We start from the raw sequence: 20,569 nt of genomic DNA on the forward strand, positions 1-20,569 counted from the left end.
TTCGCCTCAGATTCAGCTTCACTCCTTCACTCTAACTCCTCTGCTCAGGGGTTGCAGTCAATTCATCACACGTTGTCTCTGCTGCTCCTTCCTCCTCACACTCTTCCCCTTCTCCAGCGTGGGGTCCCTCCCATGGCAGTCAGTCCTTCACAAACTTCTCAAATGTGGGTCCTTCCCACGGGGTGCAGTTCTTCAGGAACTTCTCCAGTGTGAGTCCCTTCCAGGGGGTGCAGTCCTTCAGGAACAGACTGCTCCAGTGTGAGTCCCCCATGGGGCCACAGGTCCTGCCAGCAAACCTTCCCCAGTGTGGACTCCTCTCCACGGATCCACAGGTCCTACCAGGAGTCTGCTCCAGCGTCAGGTCTCCACAGGGACACAGCCTCCTTCGGACATCCACCTGCTCTGGCATGGGTCCGTCCATGGGCTGTAGGTGGATATCTGCTCCAGCGTTACTCTGCATGGACTGCACAGTGACAGCCTGCCTCACTATGAACTTCACCACAGGCTGCAGGGGAATCTCTGTTCTGGCACCTGGAGCACCCCCTCCCCCTCCTTCTTCACTGACCTTGGTGTCTGCAGAATTGTTTCATGTTTTTCTCACTCATCTCTCCCAAATGCTGGGAGCTTTTTTACCCTTTCTCATACCACAGAGGTGCCACCAGTGTCACTCATGGGCTCAGCTTTGGCCAGCCATGGGTCTCTCTTGGAGCCAGCTGGAACTGCCACTGTCTGACATGGGGGCAGCTCCTGGTCTCTTCTCACAGAAACCCTGAAGAGCCCTGCTACCAAACCTTGCCACATAAACCAAATAGAGTCATACACATCACCACGCAGATAGAAATAGAAACAAATGCCATCCCAAGCGATTAAGTCACATGTAAGAATGACTGCCCACACTGATTCTTGGCTTCCCACACAAAGAACCTTTCACACAAAATTCAATGTTAAAGGCTCAATGAAATCCTCTTTGCATTTCTCTTTCCTTCAGGGCACATCATCACTGAAATCCCCTCTTTCACCTGACACTTGAATAGCCAGGAACCCGCTACATTTGACATTAATGAGAACGGCTGTGATTGATTACTCATGTGGGATTTCATGATGAGAACAGAACTTCAGTCCCCTGAGAATAACTGCTCTACTCAAATAAACTCCTCATTTTTTATGTTCTCATCTCTCACAAAAATGGAGAACCTATAGCTAAAAGTAAGAGTACATAGATACCCATAGCATAGGATCCACATATCCTAGTGCATCGAGGGTAAAGCATTTCTAAGGCTCTAGACAGAGTCATAAAGAAAAAGTGCTGGGCCTAATTCTCTGCTAATCACTGATTCACGACTTACTGTCCCGAGGTATGTTTGTGCTGGTGTAGAGAGCTGATTCACAGTCTATTCTTTGCTTATGTATTACCAAGCTCTATTTTGAGAAATCAAAAGGAATGTAACTGGGGCACAAGCCTTTTGCATAAGATTTTTTTTTTTTTTTTTTTATGGGATTGATATATAAAACCAATTACATAGCATGTGCTGTGTGGGTGTTTAATGTTTGGCTGGGATAGGTCGTGTCTCTTTGCATTCCCTCCTACTGGAAAAAGTACTTATAAAGGACGGGTAGTATAATATCCCTTAAAGAGAAATCACTCCATTGCGGCAATACTGCCTGGCCAGTTGCATTTTACGTGCAGCAGTAAAACTGGTCACAGTAATCAAAGTTTCTTAATTTTAAAGCACAAGAATTTGCTCAAAAATAAAACTTTTCACATAAAAAGAAAAGAATTTGAATCTTCCTAGCTAGTATTTATACAGAGGAAAAAAAGGGTTTATTTTTTAAATGTTGATATGTTTGGGGTTTTTTTTAATTAGAGTGACTTAGTATTTCATTTTAAGTTAATTTCAAATCCGCGTTTCATTATTTTTCTTTGAAAAATTAAAAAAAGCTTTTTAATGAACAGTGTCAGAGCAATTATTTTCAGTATTTCCATATTTTATGAACCGTTTGGCGTTTTTTTCCTATACTTTGAGTTTTTCATTTCAACTTGAATGAGAAAACATTCAAAGAAAAATAAAGAAATTTCTAGAATACATCTGTTTTGAAACCATCTTTACATCTATCAGATGTCGTGCAAATAAAGCCTAGAAGATGATTTTAATATGTTGCTTATAAACTTACAGTATAAAATCTGAACATAAATAGTTTAAAATACTCAGTCCCTACGGACCTTCCCTTAATATAAATACATAAGACATGCCATTAAATTAATTGCATTTAGATTTTCATTGAGTAAAAAAAAGTGCTTCTTCTGAAAACGCATGATCTGGCTGCAGCTGGAGGCACAGAAAAAAATTGCTTTTACAAAGCACAGGAAAATACTATGAGTGATAATATTTATAGTTACCAGACTGAAATAAAAATCTTAGGCTATATTATCAACTTCAGTGGCAAAGCCCGACTGAAATCAAAGAAGAAACATCTGCTGAAGATCTGCCCAGGGAAACGTTCTTGGCACTACCAGCCGGTATCAGCAAGACATGTGCCCTCATTTATTGAGACATGTACTATTAGTTTGAATTAATTTCACCCATCTTTAACACATCAGATATTATATATTGCCAAGAAAATAATACTGGACTTAGTGTCCTACTAGTCATGGTACGACAAAGCCCATATTCTTACGTCTGTTCAAAACTACACAAATACTTGTTTCTATCTAACACTCAGATAACTCGGGTGATGAAGGGCATAAAGTTTCATATAATGCCATAGTAATTCCCACTGGAAGGCCATCATGTCCAACCCATCACTTTCACCATATTCTTTATATATTGCAATGCCCCATATGATATTAGAAGTAAAATATATTTATATACCTCTATTTCTATGGAAGTTTAAGAGAAGGATCATTTAGTACTGATGAGGCACTAAAATTCTGCTCCCAAATCCTTGCTGTTGCTGGCTGATACAGTTCTTGAGAAAAATCAGAATGGTCCATATGCAGAAAAGGGGAAAACAAAATCCTCAAAAATAGTTCTAAAGGTTATAAACATACAGACTCGTAGAATTTATTATTCTTATCTGAGAGGAATGTGACATTTATGAACAACCTTGATTTTGAAGTATTACATGGAAGTTATTCCTATCGAAGCTCCAGGACACTTCCCTGATTGTGTCTGAATGATATAAGGATTCTGACACACAGCAAAATACAGACTTAATATTAAATATGCACTTGCTGGCTTTAATTCTTACATACAAAAAATACCGAGAGATTGTTTGAGTCAAAGCAAAACTGACACATGTCAGTGGTATGCTATGTTTTTCATAATTTAAGTGTGTTAAATATACCTAGACTCAGATAAGAAAAACAACTTTAAGCAAGCCTGCAAGAGAGAGGCTTCCACTGTTCTTTCTTACCTGTTAGTGACTTATAGTTCCCAGACCTAATACATTTGAAAAATTTCTTTGATTAAAGACAGAGAGCCACATGCCCTCCTGATTTACACTCTACATAATAATCTTGCTAAGGAAAAATCAAGTTCTACAGCAGACATGACATTTCTGACACACCGTGTTACTTCTAAATGATTATACCCTCTCACATGGTAGTTAAGAGACCTGTGAAAGTGTATTGCCCATGAAACTCCAGCTGCTGTGTAGAAGTAAGTTCTTCAATAAGGCTATATTTTGCAGGAGCAACTAAGCAGAAAGTGTCAGGCTGATTCAAGTAGTTCAGCAGAAAAGGTTGAGACAAACTGAGGTAAATCAGATGGGTGCTACTACAAACCAACTGCAGGCTGGTGTTCTAAAAGTACGGTCACTAAGTAGGTTGCAGATTGAAAAACAGGCACTTGGAAGTGTGAAAGAGCTCCCTTGATGTGTCTAGGGATAATTACACCAACAGGGACACTGGGCAGGTTAGGTCCTGCGCTTCCAACTCTTTGAAACAGGGTTTAACCTGTCCACGTGTCCCTGCCCTGGGTCACAACCTCCCCCCTGCCCAGCTTCAGCAGCAGCACACATGCCAGCACACCTTTGGACTCGCCAAGTGGGTTTTTTTGGTCAATAACAACTCTGCATGCTTTGTAACCTCTACACCAGCAGTTTAAGCAGGTTGAGATTTTGTTTGTTTTGTTTTTTCCCCAACTATGGGAGTAGCTATTTCAACTCAAGAGAAAAGCAACTACCTGAAGAACAAGGAGGATCCAAGTATGAATGCCAAACGCATTGCAAATCTTGCAACCAAGATCAGGTAAATCCATTTCTACACGGACAACACCACTAGCAAACCACGAAATATTGCTGAAAGCCAGATATGGCTCCATAGACATATAGATAGTTATATTTTACCTAACTGACACAGATCAGAGTCCTCTTTAGAACTAAAATCAAAAGTAATTTAGGAAACATAAGTGTCTAGTATGTCATGACTAATCCTGTAATAAAAAATACCAATTATTGGTAATGATACGGTTATGCATAATCCATACTTACACACTGAAGTAAAAAGTGAAAGGAGGAATTCTCTTTTTCCAATAGAAATCAGATAAATGTCGAGTGTGCAAACTGACCATTTTTAAATACAAAATCAATTAAAAACATTATCAAAAGGTTCATTTCAGTGCCAAAGTTATGCACTTTTCAAATTAATTTCATTTATATTAAAAACAGGCATTGACTTGTTCTTCAAACATTTTGTCAACCTGCTTGAATCACTTCTTAAACATTTTGAGACACTGCAAAATATTTAAGCTGAAAATGAAATAATTTGATATATGTGTACTCAATAAAGTCACATGTTTCACCAGATTCCTTAATAGTGTAAGTTTATATATGACTCCAGTTAATAGGTCTGATTCGACCTCTCTTAAAAAAATGTTATAGATTTTTCTCAGCAAAAAGACTGCTCCTCTTTCTAAAGATCAATTTCACCGGTAAAACAAAAAGCAATTTCATTGGACATTACAGCTCTCTTTAAATCTTGGGCTCCATAGATCCAGACCTATAACCCTTATATATGCTGACGCTCGCTATGATCACTGGCATGAGTATGAATTTGCAACAGTGGAAGCAGCAACACTGACATAAGCCGCAAAACACACCAATGCATCTACTGTCCCCATCAGTTTCTCTGCAAACATCTTTCTTGATTAGAATGAAATACTTCTGCTCTTCATTTTTTGTTTGGAAAATAACAGACTTCTTACCAAAAAATATGATCTTTTGAAACTCGTTCCTGCAGAAGGATCCATTTTTTCCCCAAGTCAATGGATACATAAACCTACAAAAGAAAAAAAAAATAAAAAAGAAAAAAAAGAGATGATAGGAAACTGTTAATGTTGTGCATCTTCAAAGATGGGTCCTATGTCACTATTAAAATGACAGCTTGCACACCAATTAAAAAAAAAAAAAAATCATTACCAGGAGCTCTCCACAACGTTTTTCAGAGTAATAGCTTTCATGGAGAAAAATATTTTAAAATATAATCTATAATAAACAAAACTCAGTGACAATGTCTTTTTGTTTACCATGAAAACAATTCACAGTTCATTTTGGGTCAGATTCTTTTTTACCTCAGAATAATTACACAAGAGGGATGGTAAAAGGACACTTTTCTTCTCCTTTTTCCCATCCATTGGCCAAACATGCACAAATGTTCCCTTTATGCTTCAAGTCTTAATTCCATCAAAAATACCTAAGCCAGGAAATCAATGGATTTAAAACTCTGCTAAAATAGGACCAAAAGATATTAGAGAAATGCTTAAGAGATTTGATGAGGACAGAAGCACTTAAGGGCTTGCTTCATGGATACCAATTTGTGACCTATGAGAAACGGTCACTCAGCAGAGAGACAGAAGATGGCCTGGGGGAGGAGGTCTCCAGTTCACCCCTGGTAAAAAAGCAAATGCTAATGATATGGACGGATATCAAGAGTGCAGATGAAAGCTGTTTTCCCCCAGAATAAAGTGGGATATAAAATAGCTATTAAAAAAATCTCCCTTCTTCAGCATTTGCCTTCGTAATGCGTTTCCTCTGGTTGAAATAGGAAATATCTATCAGACTTCTAAGAAGACAGATTTAAAGCCCCCTGCCGTCTGCACGCACTTCTTACTTGATCCAATTTACATACGATGGGTTTTCTCTTAATATCTCTAATAGGGGGAAAAAAGGCAAGTAAAACTATTTTTCTCTGATGTGGGAATAAGTCACCATTTCAGTCGCTGATTGTTCTGGGGAAAGTGTCTTGTGAGGACTAGTATGAAATGTTTTTGTTTTTAAAAGACAGGTTCAATGACAAATGGAATCACCTCACCCCCCCACCCCCGATTATGTATTATGCTTTACTACAGAAAACCAGCAATATTAATAGATAAAGATTAAGACTGAGGTAACTTATCTCAGCATAAACTCTATTGGTAAATTTACTAAAATTTGAATTAGAGATGAAACAGTATTTCCCAGCTACTTTGCACTTCGCAATGATGGGGCTTTGTTCCACCGCAGTGGAATTAAAGCAGGTAAACCACAGTTCGGGTAAGAAAATGCAATCGGGACTCAGATTGCTTACTTTAGCATTCACCCAGTCAACGCGTAGACAGAAATGATCAGGGATCAAAAAGTCTTCAACCTCAGAGCTAAATGCATTAATGATGGGGTGCAGAGCCAGGCTCCTGATTTGCCTGCTAACTCTCTGATCTTAGTTTTATTATGTGGGTTAGGGTTTGCTGCAACCAGCGTATTTTACAGCACGTAGCTCAGAGCAACCTCCTGGGAAGGAGGGATCTGGCTTTGAATGGGCTAGACTGCAAGATGGAGAACCTAAGCTTCTTACTTCTTCAAACATTTGTCACCACAGGCATTAGAGAAAAGCTAATCATTGGTTTCACCGTCTTTCTAAAAGGATGGACCCTGCTCAGCTAGTCACCAGCCTCAGCAGACTGCTATAAATCTGGAAGAGATTATTATTTAATGCGCTGCCCTCACCCTGGTGTCCAACCTGAAAGAAAGCCGAGAATTCAAGAGGTTCCTGGCAAGAGCAAAGGGAGATATTTAGGATCAGGGATAACACTGGCAAGCAGATAAAAGGATATAATCTTGTCATGGATGAATTTCAGAAGAAAACGCAAGAAGATTCCTGCCATTACAGCAGTGATGTCTGTGTAGAAGGGGCCAAAAAAGACCAAACCAAACCCCCACCACCAAACCCCAACTACCTGCCCTCACACACGTTTAAAACTAAAGTCTGGAAGCTTATGAATGAACAGTTTGGTTTAGTGTAGGGGGAAGCCCTTGCAATCTTACTGTAAGGGAGAGTGAAGTAGGACTGATAAGGCACATTCAAACTGAGAGGAATTTTAAACTGATGCACAATTTGAAATAAATAAAAAATAACGTGTACCTAACTTATGCACACATTCAACTTCCTTTAATTAAACCCATGTGTGTGACCCATATGCGTTTTGGTTTTTAGCAGATACATATGATTAAACTACTAAATGAGATTAGATATGAGGTGAAAACAGTTACACTAGTTGACAGCTAAAATCTCTGACTTCAGCAAACACATCTAACAGATGTTAGAATTCTGTTCATTGCCATCCATGCAATAAATGCATGGAATCACTTTTTAAAAAAAAAATTAAAAGGCTTTTCTCAGTTTTTCCATTTTTCATCCTTTCAGCTTCCAAATGAACAACTAAAATGTACTGCATCCCCGTTGAGTTTTAAAAAAATAATCTAGAAGCATTTATATAGACTCAGTGAATAGCTGATTGTTATTCATTATAACTGAGGTAGCCAGAAAAAGAAAGTATAGATTTGAGGCAGTAAATGGATTAATCCAACCATATTGACTGCATTTGCATTCATTTATAGTGTCAGCTAGAGGCTAGAGCTTTATTTAAACAAAATCTAGGGTTCTGAATGAAAGAACAATGCATATTTTGCAATATAAAATAAGCCTTAAATCAAATCAGAAGTTGTGAGAAAGGCAGTGATGGTCCAGTAGACAGAGAAGCCTGATTGCTATTTATGAAGGATGTGATCCTGTATTCCTTGTATTCTTAGAAGTGTGATTGTAGGAAATCATTTGAGTAACAGAAGGTAATGGCTTCTCCTGAGTTTAAGATTGATACTACTTTGTTTCAGTGAAGGTAAAGTTATTTAACTCAAAAACCTAGGGTATACCATCTCCTAGGCCAAATTCAGATTAACACTATCTCTGAAGAGCATTGATTTTAGTACAGTGACCTCTTTTTATGTCAAGTTGCAATTTTGACCTTCAGCTCCTCCTTTGCTAAGATCACTTCATCTTCCTCTCTCCCCAAGGCCAAACATATCAGATCTTATACAAAGTTTAGGAAGGTTACTGACCCAGTTATACTCAAAGGCATCCTTTATTCCTACACATCTTTACTAAAGATGTAAGACTTATCCAGTAGGTCTTTATGGTTGACTCCTTTTAGTATCATATTGAAAGCCTGAGAGAAGTCCATCAGATTACCTAACCCTTCCTGCTACTCCTGCAGAGCTTTACTCAATATTTTGTAGGTTTTTTTTGTCCAGTCACATTTTAAGATTGGCAAATAATAGCGTCACTCCTTTTGGAATATTATCCAAGTATAAAATGGGTGAAAATCTCCCTATCATGCATAATTCATCAAAACACAAGGCAAATGCTTCACTTTGTGTTTCTGCCTCTTTCTATCTCCTGGCAAATATCTCTACCCACTTCTTGTGGGCTGGACAACTTCTTCAATACACTTCTTTGGACTCTTTCGCTTAAAGGTTCTGCCATTCTGTAACTATGCAGAATTCAGGAATTATATCTATTGTCAGAAACAAAAGTCAAACTGAAAAAAGAGCTTTTCCTAACAAGCTTTTAATAACTTCAGACTTCCCTGAAGTATTCTGTTTACATAACATGCATTGAACATACTTGTAATTGTGTTAGGATTTCAAATGGAAGCTGCTAAGTAAAATATTTAATGTAATTTGTGACTGAGTTTGGTTTGCTATGTTCTTTATTCTAGTTCTATCCTTATTTGCAAATCCTTGTAAACATTAATTGTTTTGGGATCGGCTATTAACTTATACATCCCAGAAAACATCACAAAGGATAACTTGATGGAATAGGGAAGTGATTGTCCTGCTGTACTCAGCACTGGTAAGGCCACACCACGAATACTGTGTTCGGTTTAGGTCCTCTCATGACAAGAAAGACATTGAGGTGCTGGATTGTGTCCAAAGAAGGGCAATGAAGCTGGTGAAGGGGCTGGAGAACAAGTCTTCTGAGGAGCGGCTGAGGGAACTGAGGTTGTTTAGTCTGGTGAAAAGGAGGCTGAGGGGAGACCCCACCTCTCTCTACAAATACCTGAAAGGAGGTTGCAGCCAGGTGGGGGTCGATCTCTTCTCACAAGTAACAAGCGATACGACAAGAGGAAGTGGCCTCAGGTTACACCAGGAGAGGTTTAGATGGATATTAGGAAAAAATTCTTCACCAAAAGGGTTGTCAAACATTAGAATAGGCTGCCTAGGGAAGTGGTTGAATCACCATCCCTGGACATGTTTAAAAGATGCGTAGACGTGGGGCTTAGGGACATGGTTTAGTGGTGGACTTGGCAGTGTTAGGTTAATGATCTTAAAGGTCTGTTCCAACCTAAACAATTCTATGATTCTGTCATTGAAATCAGTGCAGTGTTTGGCTGCAGCATGAGCAACTTTCTCTGACTAATCTCATCACCTAAATATACACCTGTGAACTCTGACAAGGATTAAAATGGACTAGAGTTTATTAATTTCAGTTTAAAACAGGAGTAACGATGGAGGCGAGTCAAGACCACTACCAGGACCAGAGTCACAGTGACATTACAATTGCAGTTTTGGCACCATGAAAAAGAGAGGAACTACACATTTACAGACTGTGTGCACACTAATCAGTGCTTAGCCTAACCCATTCAGAAAAATTACTTAGTAATTTAACAAAAAGAACTCTGAAAGTCGGCCAAAATTCACAAACCACATGATACAACTCCTGAATCTGAAAGTGGTATAAATACATCATAAGAGAAAGAATTATGCTACATTTCTACAGATTCACTGATTCCCCAAATCCTTTTTTGCTGTAAGACTAAGGTGTTTATTTTATATTACTTTACTTTACATCTCATGAATGGCCTTTGGAGGCACTATTTCAGCTTCATTAACTTTATGCTTCTGTAAAATTACAAAGCAATTGCTTAAGGTCACTTTCTAGGGAGGAGCACGCTGCAGAGGTGCTATTTAACTATAATATGCAGGAGGATAAATATTACCAATATCCATATTAACTGAAAATGCCAGGATTGAAGTTACCATAAAAACAAAGATTTGGACATGAAGACAATAAATATTTAAATAAACCTCAAAATCAGAATATGATCCCCTACTGCACAACTAGTAATTCATAAAACCCAACACTAATCAGCATATCAGAACTTTTTTATATCTCTTTAACAAAGTAATTCCTAAATTTCAAACAAATGCTGTATTTTCAAGCTTTACCTTGCCTTCCTTGGTGTAAGCAAGTACTTTATCTTCTTCTTTTGGGTGAAAAAGGAGAGTTTCCACAAAGAAAGTAATGGGTTGTTTCTGGAAAGTGGCTCCTTCATCCGTGCTTATGAAAAGGCTTTGGTCACGGTCATTATGGGAAGAACTTACAAGAATAATCTAAAAGACAAAACAGACAACATATATTCAGAATACTGATTTCTCTGTAACAGACAGGACAGCCTTATTTTTTGTGTGAAAGTCAGTTTTTGTACATACCTTACCTGTAAAAATTTTGTGGACAGGAAATTTAAAAGCATCTAAGATAAGGACTGCAAGATCCTATTAATCTTCCCTGACCAAATCTGTGAACATTAAATTCTATAACTTCTCTTGCAAATCACACCAAATTGATCACACTCCTCATCCCTACTCAAAATGACTGCCTTGGCTTGCGGTCCTTGTGCAAGGTTCATGAGGCCACACGAGAAAATCTTCAGACTAACCAAAAAAAGAATTCATTCTAGTAATGACTCATTTTAACATGTCCATATAAATACATCACTTTATCTAGTGAGGCTGCCTTTATAAATGCTAAATGTAAAAAATAATCACTGTTACAGTTACATCAGAAGAATAACCCAGGAGAAAGAACTAGTTTGTAACATCTCTCCATTTCTTCACCATTCTCCTCCTGATGACACATTTTGGATAAAATGGCAATTCACTTTGATGCAGAAAAATACGCTCATCAATTATTTGCATTTCCTTCTCAGGTCCAGATAACACCTTGACTCAAACATACTAAAAGCCTGAGCTGTCTCCTTGTGTAAACTTCACGTCAGGCTTTCAGCAACAAAGAAATTATCCCCACATTGTCCCCACAGAACTTCACTCTTTTCAACATCTTCACCTTTTGCAGTTGGCCAGCATGTTATAGCATGGTTCGAAAAATTCCAATGTGAGGATCCATTTTTATTGCCTTTTGAGACCAAACAGGCCCAGTTTGCATTCAAAAAGGTGGCTTTATTAACTGATAGCCTACAAAAAACCCCATGGATTTTCAAAGCCCAGCTGGGTTCTATTTGGCTCACACTTCAAAAACGATTAAAAAAATAAGTCCTGAATTCAAAATATGTGTAGAATATTCAGCAAATGATGCAGAAGGCACCACAGAATCCTGATCACTGTGATACAGTGTCTGTAAATTGCTTACAGAGATAAATGGCAGTGAGTTATACAAACAGAATTACAATAACGTGAACACAGAGAAGGAAATATATTAGACCAAACAGTGTAAATTTTATGTAGTGCTTTTTTTTTTTTTTTTAGAGTAAAGCTGAAGTTAAAAATTTGAAATTTCTAATGAATTACACAGACATGACAGCTGGACGGAACTTTAACTGCAATTGGTCTTGGGGGAAAAAAAAATATCTATAAATACCACATTTGTAGACGCTGTAATTTGACAGGTTACTTAAGCATGTGTACTTGTACTTGAAGCACACACACAGTTGCACTAATTTCTGCACAGCTTTCATATAGCTAAAATGGGGCACACATTGAAGCACATTGTTGAACAAGAGAGAGAACTGCACATACTTCTGGGTCCATGGTCCACCACTGAAACACCACACTAAAGCATATATTAAGCCAAATGTATTTCTATTAGCTGTGAGACTGGGTCAGCAAGAAGAACAAGATAATAGTGCACAACCTTGCTATGATCTTGTATTCTTTTAATGATACGCTTTACCCAAGAGTAGGAAACTGTGTCATTTTTATTGGAAAGCCTCTATAAATGATACCTTCACAAATGCCCTCTCTTATTCCAACTGTATCCGATAGCCTTCTGTCTCTCAGTAGACTCTTCAAAAAGTATCTGTTTAATTTATTACTATATACGCTCCAGGCATGCTGCTGGTGGCCTAGATATAGCATCCAAAGATTCTTGTGACACGATGATTTAGCAGGTTTTCTGCAAAGGGCACGGCACCAACCTAAAATTGAATGTGGCTCTCATGTGCTGCCCTATCCCTTTGCTTGCCTTGCAAGGTGGAGTGAATAAGTGTTTATGCCCAGCACGGAGACTTGTACTTCCCTTGCCATACTGTCATCTTCAACTCAAGCTCAAAATATCTACTTTTTCTTGGAAATAAATGGACTCAAACTATCTGCATGCTGAGCGAGCTATATAATGCTTGTTCCTGTTGGTTCCTGACCTGATCACAGAAAGAAGGACCTGGTCCTGTGCTAAAAGTAAACTCCACAAGCAAGGCTGCAGTGGGAGCAGCCAAATTCCTGCTGAAGCTTGTGGCCAGGCACATCCTCACATTTTAACGAATGCATAAGGCTTGGCTTGCAGTGTATACAGGTCCTTCCATGCTGTATTACTAGAAGCAGTACAGTAGTAATTCCATATAGAAAGCTCAATATCTTTGGATACAGTCTTCTAAGCCCAAATAACATTTTCTGTAAATATCATTACCTCCATTCTCTCCTGTTAATGATTTTAAAAATGTATACAACTAAGACAACAAATCGGTATGGCATATACTCCAGAAAAGGCATAAACTGCACTTGTACAGAACAGTAATCTCTGGACTACAGCACTATCGTCTTGCTTTCTTTTCCTGGGCCAACAAATCTTACACTTTGAAAAATACCAAAATATTGGCTTCAAAATAATGAAGGAATGAGGTTTATAAACTTGGGAGTGGTTTTCACTGTTAATGAGCCTTGAGTAAAGGCATGTCTAAGTTTTATAATGAGGACCCAAGAGCATCTTGCAGAGAACATCATTCTAGAAACTGAAGTCATAAGAAAAATGAAAAATGTTAGCTATAATGAAATGCAAACACACTGTGATATTTGCTAATGCTGTCCTTCAAAAATATTATGTATCTTTCACAGTTAAATCTATCAGAAAAAACATAGCCTAAAGATTGCAGACACCTAAGCATATATGGCAGAGTCCCTAACTATATTTTTATTCACACACACATCATAATTCATTTAATGAAATATTTTTCAATTTCACTCACTGTTCTGATTTATATTTCAATAGTTTAAAGTGATCATTATGTGCCAGGCATACAGATTTGCTTCCCACAGCTAACACACTGAGTGCTCTGACTTGCCTGCTGGCTAATACTACTTATTGAGGAAAATATTCCAGAGTAAATATCGTACTCACATTAAATGCTTTCCATAACAAGTTTTATTTACTTTGTAAGTGGAACAAATAGCAAAACCTTCCTGCTAGCAACTGATGAAGGGATGCAAGTGGGACATACTACCTGGAGAGGTGACCAACAGTGATTGCTGAGGGTTTTAACTCAAAATAAACAACTACTTGCTTGAATAATTGTGTATCCAAAAACCAGAACAGCTTTTAATCATATCTAAATTTCACTTAAGCTTCTTTTAAACAACTTTTTACAGAGCATTTCTCCCTCCTGTGAGACTCTTCCAATATTTTTTCAGTAAATTGTGACTTTATATTGTGCTGTTTATCCCTGACCTCACTTCTTAATCTTCCATCAGCTTAATCTCCCATCAAGCACAATAATGCATGTGTATACATTCAGATCAGATGTAAATCTACAACTTCCAACAGTTAAGCAGAGGTGAAAGAATATTTCAAAGAGATAAACTATCCCATGGATTGTAAAGAAAATGAGTAAAAATAGAATATGTTCTAGATATAGAGTATGGTACAGGAAAGCAAAAAAAAGATTTCTAATAAAACCGAAAAATACTACACCATGCCAATACATGAATTAAAGCCTTCCAAAAGTAAAGAAAACCCACATTTTTCCTCATTTCAGGAAAAGTCAGTGAGGCAGGAGGTTATATAAAAGCCAAAGAAATCTGAAAATAACATAATTAAATCCATTTATTTAATCTCTCTTTCAGGACTGATTGGCCAATGTGCACGTCTGACCATTCCCTCTACTGGGTGGAATCACAATGTGAACCCCAAAGGATAAAAAGACTCTGACAGCTTAGGCTACAGTAGCTTGTGTATTATACTTTTTCTTCCCACTATTACCATGAAGACTTGAAATAATCATAGTGATTACTAGGGAGACTTAACTGTAGATTTGGCAGCAATTCAAAGCTATGCTGTAATTTCAAGTGGCAATAAACACAGGATATTAACATGCATCATTTGCACTGTGTCTGAAATATAACCCCCCCACCCCTCAGTTTAGGTCCAATCAAAATGTAAACTCGAGATAAATTTGATCTTAATCAGCACTTTCTCTAAAACAAGGCAATCTTCTAACATATTACAATTGTGCTCTTTCAGCTTCAGCAACTGATCTTAATTTTAATTCTAGCTTTTATTTTCCATTCTGTATTTCTAGTATTAAAATAGGAAAAAATAAAAAGTCAAAACGTCCATCATGAAGATATTTCTGGACTCACAGCATCTGACTTGCTACAGGAGATTTGTGCAATAAGTGGTGAGAGAGATAAGACATGCCATTTTATAGTTCTCTAACCCTGCATATGGCCAGAAATCAAGACACCTAATATTCCTCAGCACTCTAAACTGACCTTGAAGGAAGAAAACTCCTTTGGGCTGAGTAAGAAATCAAAATACAGAAATTCTTAATTTAAGCGCAGGGCAACCATGCAATGAGAGGCCAAGCACACCCAGGAAGCACCTACACCTCTTCAGTCACCTCCAGTAGACTGAATTCCCAGTGGACACAGAGGATTTGGCTATAGGGATCCAATCCTAAAGAGTGCTGGACTTACTCCAGCAAAAATCTTAATGATGTAAACTTATGAGCCACCCCCACTGAGGTCAATTAACTACTGTTAAAAACATGTAACATTCTTAGGTTCTTAGCTAAACTGGAGACAAGACTGCTGGGCACAGGGCAGCACCAAACTCCTCGTGATACCATCACATAAACCTGCGTGCCTATGTGAGTTTTGAAGATAAATATTCTTTGTGGCAATACTGCCAATCTCAGGGCAGTATTCATAGAGCCTCACAGCACTGCAGTCACACTCTCAATGCTTTTCAAATTAAGTAACTAACTCATCTATTTTTCTTGTTTTTACAATTTACATTATTTATATGTTATTAGGTATGCTTGGCTGATACAGAAATTACTCTAGTTTCTGGTCCCAATTGTAAATGAGATGTTGCTTCTCAGACGGCATTCATAAAACACACAAAGGGGACTGCCAAGGCTCATGATTTTTATCTTGGATGGTATGAAAGACCTGATAACTCAAGAGTGGCAAAGCTGCAGAGTAAAATACAGTCCCTTTACTCTCATAGCAGTAAAAACAATATCTAAAGAATCAACCCAGGGTAATTCCAAGCGGAGTGGAAAATGAAATGCCTTCCAGATAGAAGTTTAATCTTGTAGATTTTCCCTGGAAGTAGCACTCAAAATCACTCCTCACAAGTGTTAGCTATTAGCAAAGCTAATCACTAATGAATCACTGAAAATTAGCACGAGCTAGAAAATCAGCTTGAGTGTGCAACTGAATTGCGTAAATGGACATAAACGGAATACATATATACATGAACGTACATAAATCCCACATTACTTTTCCTGGCAGGCATTCACAGCTTCCTCTAGAATTTGTATTTACTTTCTCTTGAAGAGTCCCTTTCAAGCTGTCACACATGCATTTCAAAACGGCAACTAGTCTCTATGAGAACTGCCATAAGAGAAAGGAAGGTGGGAATGTTAAGGGTGGCTCCTGAGAAACATCCGCTACACTGATCACATAATCTCAGGACACAATCAAAGGCCATATGAAGCAATCCTGGTGGGGCTAATGGAAAGCATGTATTACAGTTTTGTCTCCCCTGTGTTGTGGTCAGCTCATTAATCATTTGGAATATCACAACGGGAGCTGTAATATTATTTATCTGGTACCAGCAACATATCAGGCACTTTAGGATGTGGAGCGAATATTAAGAGGTGAGGATCTTAAAATGAGCTGGTTACCAACAGGAGCAGTTGGTAACACATGAAACATGCTAAAGAGGGAATAAACATCAGCGTTAGCACCTTAACAGAAAAATGCATTCAGAGCAACTGGATGGAGAACAACTGGCTTACACTGCAACTAGGCAAGCTTGAAATGATATAATCTGCGAATAAAATGAAATAGTTGGCTTTTCTCTAGGGCATTCGCTATAGTGGAAGCATGTTTAAGGGTGGTTACATATCATAATAATGAATGCCGACAGAGAAACAGCTACAAAAATTCTGAGTGATGTTGCTGACCAGCCTGAAAATCCTGCCCTGTTGCGCTTGTTGGCAAACCTCTATGTATCTAAATCTGCCAGATCTCTATAACTTAACACCTCAAAGATGCTGACTATGCCAGCTCTCTAGGGGATACCAATTACAGCTCAATTCTTCAGTCTTCTTATTTAGAGAAATGTCGGGTTGGATAAGAAAGCTGATCATTACCTTCTTCCTCCATGGACCATAACCTGCTGGAACCAAGAAATTGTTGCCACTTGACTAGCGTGGCAGGAAAAATTTTCCATGAGAAATGCTCTGTTCAAAAACATTTCAGAGCAGTAATTCGTGCCACCAGCCCAAGAATTTTAAAAACCTGGCACATATTAAGAAATCTGGTATTCCTGAAATACTCTGCAAGAGGTATGAATATGCCAAAGGTCACAGCAGAGGGAGAGGAAAAGCAGTACTCAACATCGTCATAGACAGTCCTTTCTTTAATTGCTAGTTTTCCTAGTGTTATTTGCACCTATCTTGAAGAGCTAAAATATACATAGTTTATCTTCTGTAAAATACACTGACACTGTTATGAGCAAGTAGTTAATTAATAAGGAATATTGTTAATATATCCAGTGGATCTCTTGGCACATGCTGAACTTACACTTAGAGGAACAGAAGCTTTATTAGGTACCTAAGATTGACATGAAGGAACCTAATTCTGTTTGTTACAGATACTACTTTTTTGTCTCTTTCTTTACAGTGAAAACAAGTCCTTTGGTCTTCCTGCAAGGTCAAATATTAGCCTGGCTATTGCTAATTCTTCGGCAACAGTGATCATTTAATGTACTGTTTGTACATCTAATAAGAGCAAAACCTAATGTTGAGATGTTTTGTGGGATGATCATCATATTGATATCTTTACATATTCAAATGGTTTCATTTAAAACTATGCACTCCAGTATACCAAGAACTAAATCAGATAGTCTTTCCCAGTATGCTCTACATCAGCAGTTTGAGGGCGGAACAGCACTGTGGAGGCATAGCGCCAATTCCTGTCACAGCAGGGGAATGTTCCCTAACCAGGTTTTATATGGCCCATAAAATAAGGACATTTTGTGTGACTTGGAGGAAAAAAAGGGAGTTGGAATGCACAGCAGAAATGGGCAAGTTTCATCCTCGCACCAACATCTCCACAAACCTTAATATTTCCCAGACAGAATAGACACACACTAGTCTTTTTAGCTTGGGCATTTGCAGACTAATCTAATTCAAGAATTTATTTTGTAGACCTCTAATAAACCTGCAAATATCTTCTGTCTGCAAACATTACACAGAAAAAATATAAAACAATGCTTCCCAAACAAGGTAATGGATGTACAACAAATGACTGCATATGTGTGTTGATCTCATTTAATAAAGAAACAGGTCAAACAGTTCCTAGTCACCAGCCATTAAATTGTCAGCAGCAAAAACTGCACTAAGCTCAAAGAGAAATTACATGGATGGTAATTAGCGGATGGGGAGAAAATATGAAGGAAAGGCAGGCAGCTGTGGTTGTCAAAAATATCAGTCTTACGGGATTGATCAGGACCTCATCGTCTTGTGTAACAGGTAAAACACTTGTCTACATTAAACATATTACAAGTGTGCCTTTTGGTCTTTCATTATGAAACTCAGTTCTGCTATAAGGCTGCATAAGAATTTTCTGGGAAGACTGGAAAAGGGAGCTCTCAAAACATTACTCTGGGGAATCTCACTTTGCACAAATTGTGCCCTCCAATCCCAAATACTCAACAGGTTCCTGGTGTTCTTGCAGCCAATGGCCATCCCATAATGTTCCCAAGATATCCCTAATGCCAGCTGAGGCACCTCTACTCCTCTCTCTCCCAATTCTATAGAGCACTTCTTATGGAGACCCATGTACTCAATCACTCTGTTACAAATCATAAAGAATAAGTAGCATTTTCCAAATTTGGAGACGTGTGTGTGTGTATATACAATGCAAATACACACAGGTTCATGCAACCAGATGGGCTACATCCAAAGTTGCCGAAGCAGCTGGCCGAAATCACTGAGAGCTTTGAAAGGCTCTAGTGATAGGAGAGGTTCCTGAAGACTGGAAGACAATAAACACGCCCACGTTAGCATCGTCTACAAAGTCTCTCAGATGTGTCTCACACTGTATTTTGAACTTGTCCATTCCCCTATCCAAAGGGGTATCTGGCACTACAAAGTGAGTTGTTGAAATCCTTACACTTCAAGGAAGCACCTGCTTCCTTTTGAGAACTGTAGGCGCTCTTCTTAATGGAGGTCTGGGTATAGTTAAAAGACTGAACAGCTCTTCTCTCCTAGACTGCGGGGGAAAAGACAAACCTGGGGGAAAGAGCTGCCTTGAGCAAACCTTTCATACGTAAGGCACAACTGATTATGTGGTTTTGAAGGGGAAAATGGAAGGGGGAACAAAAAAGGGAAGCAGAACAGCAGAAGCAAGTGCTGGAAAAACAGTAATTATTTTTTCGCTCGAATTTGGCCGTATCTCCATTATGTAGGCTACAAAGCTTAATTATAAAAGCTCTTGCTATTGAAATATTTCGCCTTATCTTTGATATCCAGTCCAAATGGGCTGGAAAAAAGCCCTTGAAAAGCAGAAAGGAAATGTCTTTTAAAGTAATTTTTGGTCCCATTAGGGTGAATCTCATTAATAGAAAAAGGACCTCACTGAAGAATAGAGCTTTTCTATTCGGAAGCATCAGTACTGCTGTGCCTGATTCTAGCAGCACTGTAGATAATAAACCTTCCTCCATCAAGGCTTAGATTTTTGCAGTTGTAAAGTACCTATTTTATATTGAGGTAGGGTTTTAGAGTAAATGCATATACCTGGCACTCATTGTGCTGGTTTTCTTCAGGTGTACTTAGGATGGGTGTTGATTTGAGTGAAAGATGATGTATAAAACATTTTTTTTCCTATTGAACAGCATCATTTTGCCATAACTGAAATGTATTGCTGAAAACTTCCATCAGAAGATTTACCAGCATGATCCCTAAGGCCTATGAGGCAATTACGGGGTGAGGCTACTCCTTCTGGGGCCGTTCCACCTTATGCAGATACAAAGAAAATATTTGTTGGGACATAGACACTAACTTTGTTGATCAGCAGTTAGAGTAGTCGCACGGATCATTGCAGGAACGAGTCATGGTATCTTCCCAGTTGAATGCTGTGATTGCTAAACCTTAGGCAATTCTGTACATATTCTCATACATATGAGAGAAAAAAGGCTGCACGTCATCAAAACCAAGATAGAAATAGCAAGTGTTCTTTTGCTCATTTGCTAGATTTGTAAAATTTAGGGGCGAGGGTTACTGTTTTTTTTTTGTTTGTTTCCAAGCATGTTCTTTTGTCTCTTTTTTCAGTACATTTTAATAAAAAGTTGAAAGGTGAATAGGAAAGTAAATGAAATGAATGCACAGACATTTCTACTAATTCCCCTTTTTTTCACTTTAACTAACATTTAATCCTCAGGAAAATTTTGTAATTAATCCTGGGGATTAATTAAAAAAAAAAAAACACACAGATTTTTTTTACTGAAAATGAGATGTTGGAGAGCTCAGATCCTTGCAGTGTGTTTACAGAGACAGAAGGCAGCTAGGAAGATATCAGAAGCTTTCTTTCAGCAAGAATATCACTATAGATTCAGCTATGAACTATGGCTGATACTGAAAAAGAAAATCCAGGTGATACCATTATTTTTTCTTCTAAGACAGACAGCTATACAGAGCTCTAAAAACATCAGACCTAGGTTAGTCTTGGGGTACCA

At 38.2% G+C, this 20,569-nt stretch overlaps 1 protein-coding gene across 1 annotated transcript in view; it reads right to left on the bottom strand.

The window, feature by feature from the left end:
• Positions 1-20,569, bottom strand: part of SORCS2 (sortilin-related VPS10 domain containing receptor 2) — a 375,581-nt gene that overhangs the window by 98,292 nt on the left and 256,720 nt on the right. Inside the window, exons 4-5 of the mRNA XM_009890550.1 lie at positions 10,540-10,704; positions 5,205-5,278 (exon numbers count right to left, since the gene is read on the bottom strand). Of these exons, the coding sequence (XP_009888852.1) occupies positions 5,205-5,278; positions 10,540-10,704 (239 nt within the window). The remainder of the gene's footprint in view (positions 1-5,204; positions 5,279-10,539; positions 10,705-20,569) is intronic.

The sequence above is a fragment of the Charadrius vociferus genome, unplaced genomic scaffold (genome assembly GCF_000708025.1).
Source record: "Charadrius vociferus isolate BGI_N301 unplaced genomic scaffold, ASM70802v2 scaffold88, whole genome shotgun sequence".
Lineage (NCBI taxonomy): Eukaryota > Metazoa > Chordata > Aves > Charadriiformes > Charadriidae > Charadrius > Charadrius vociferus.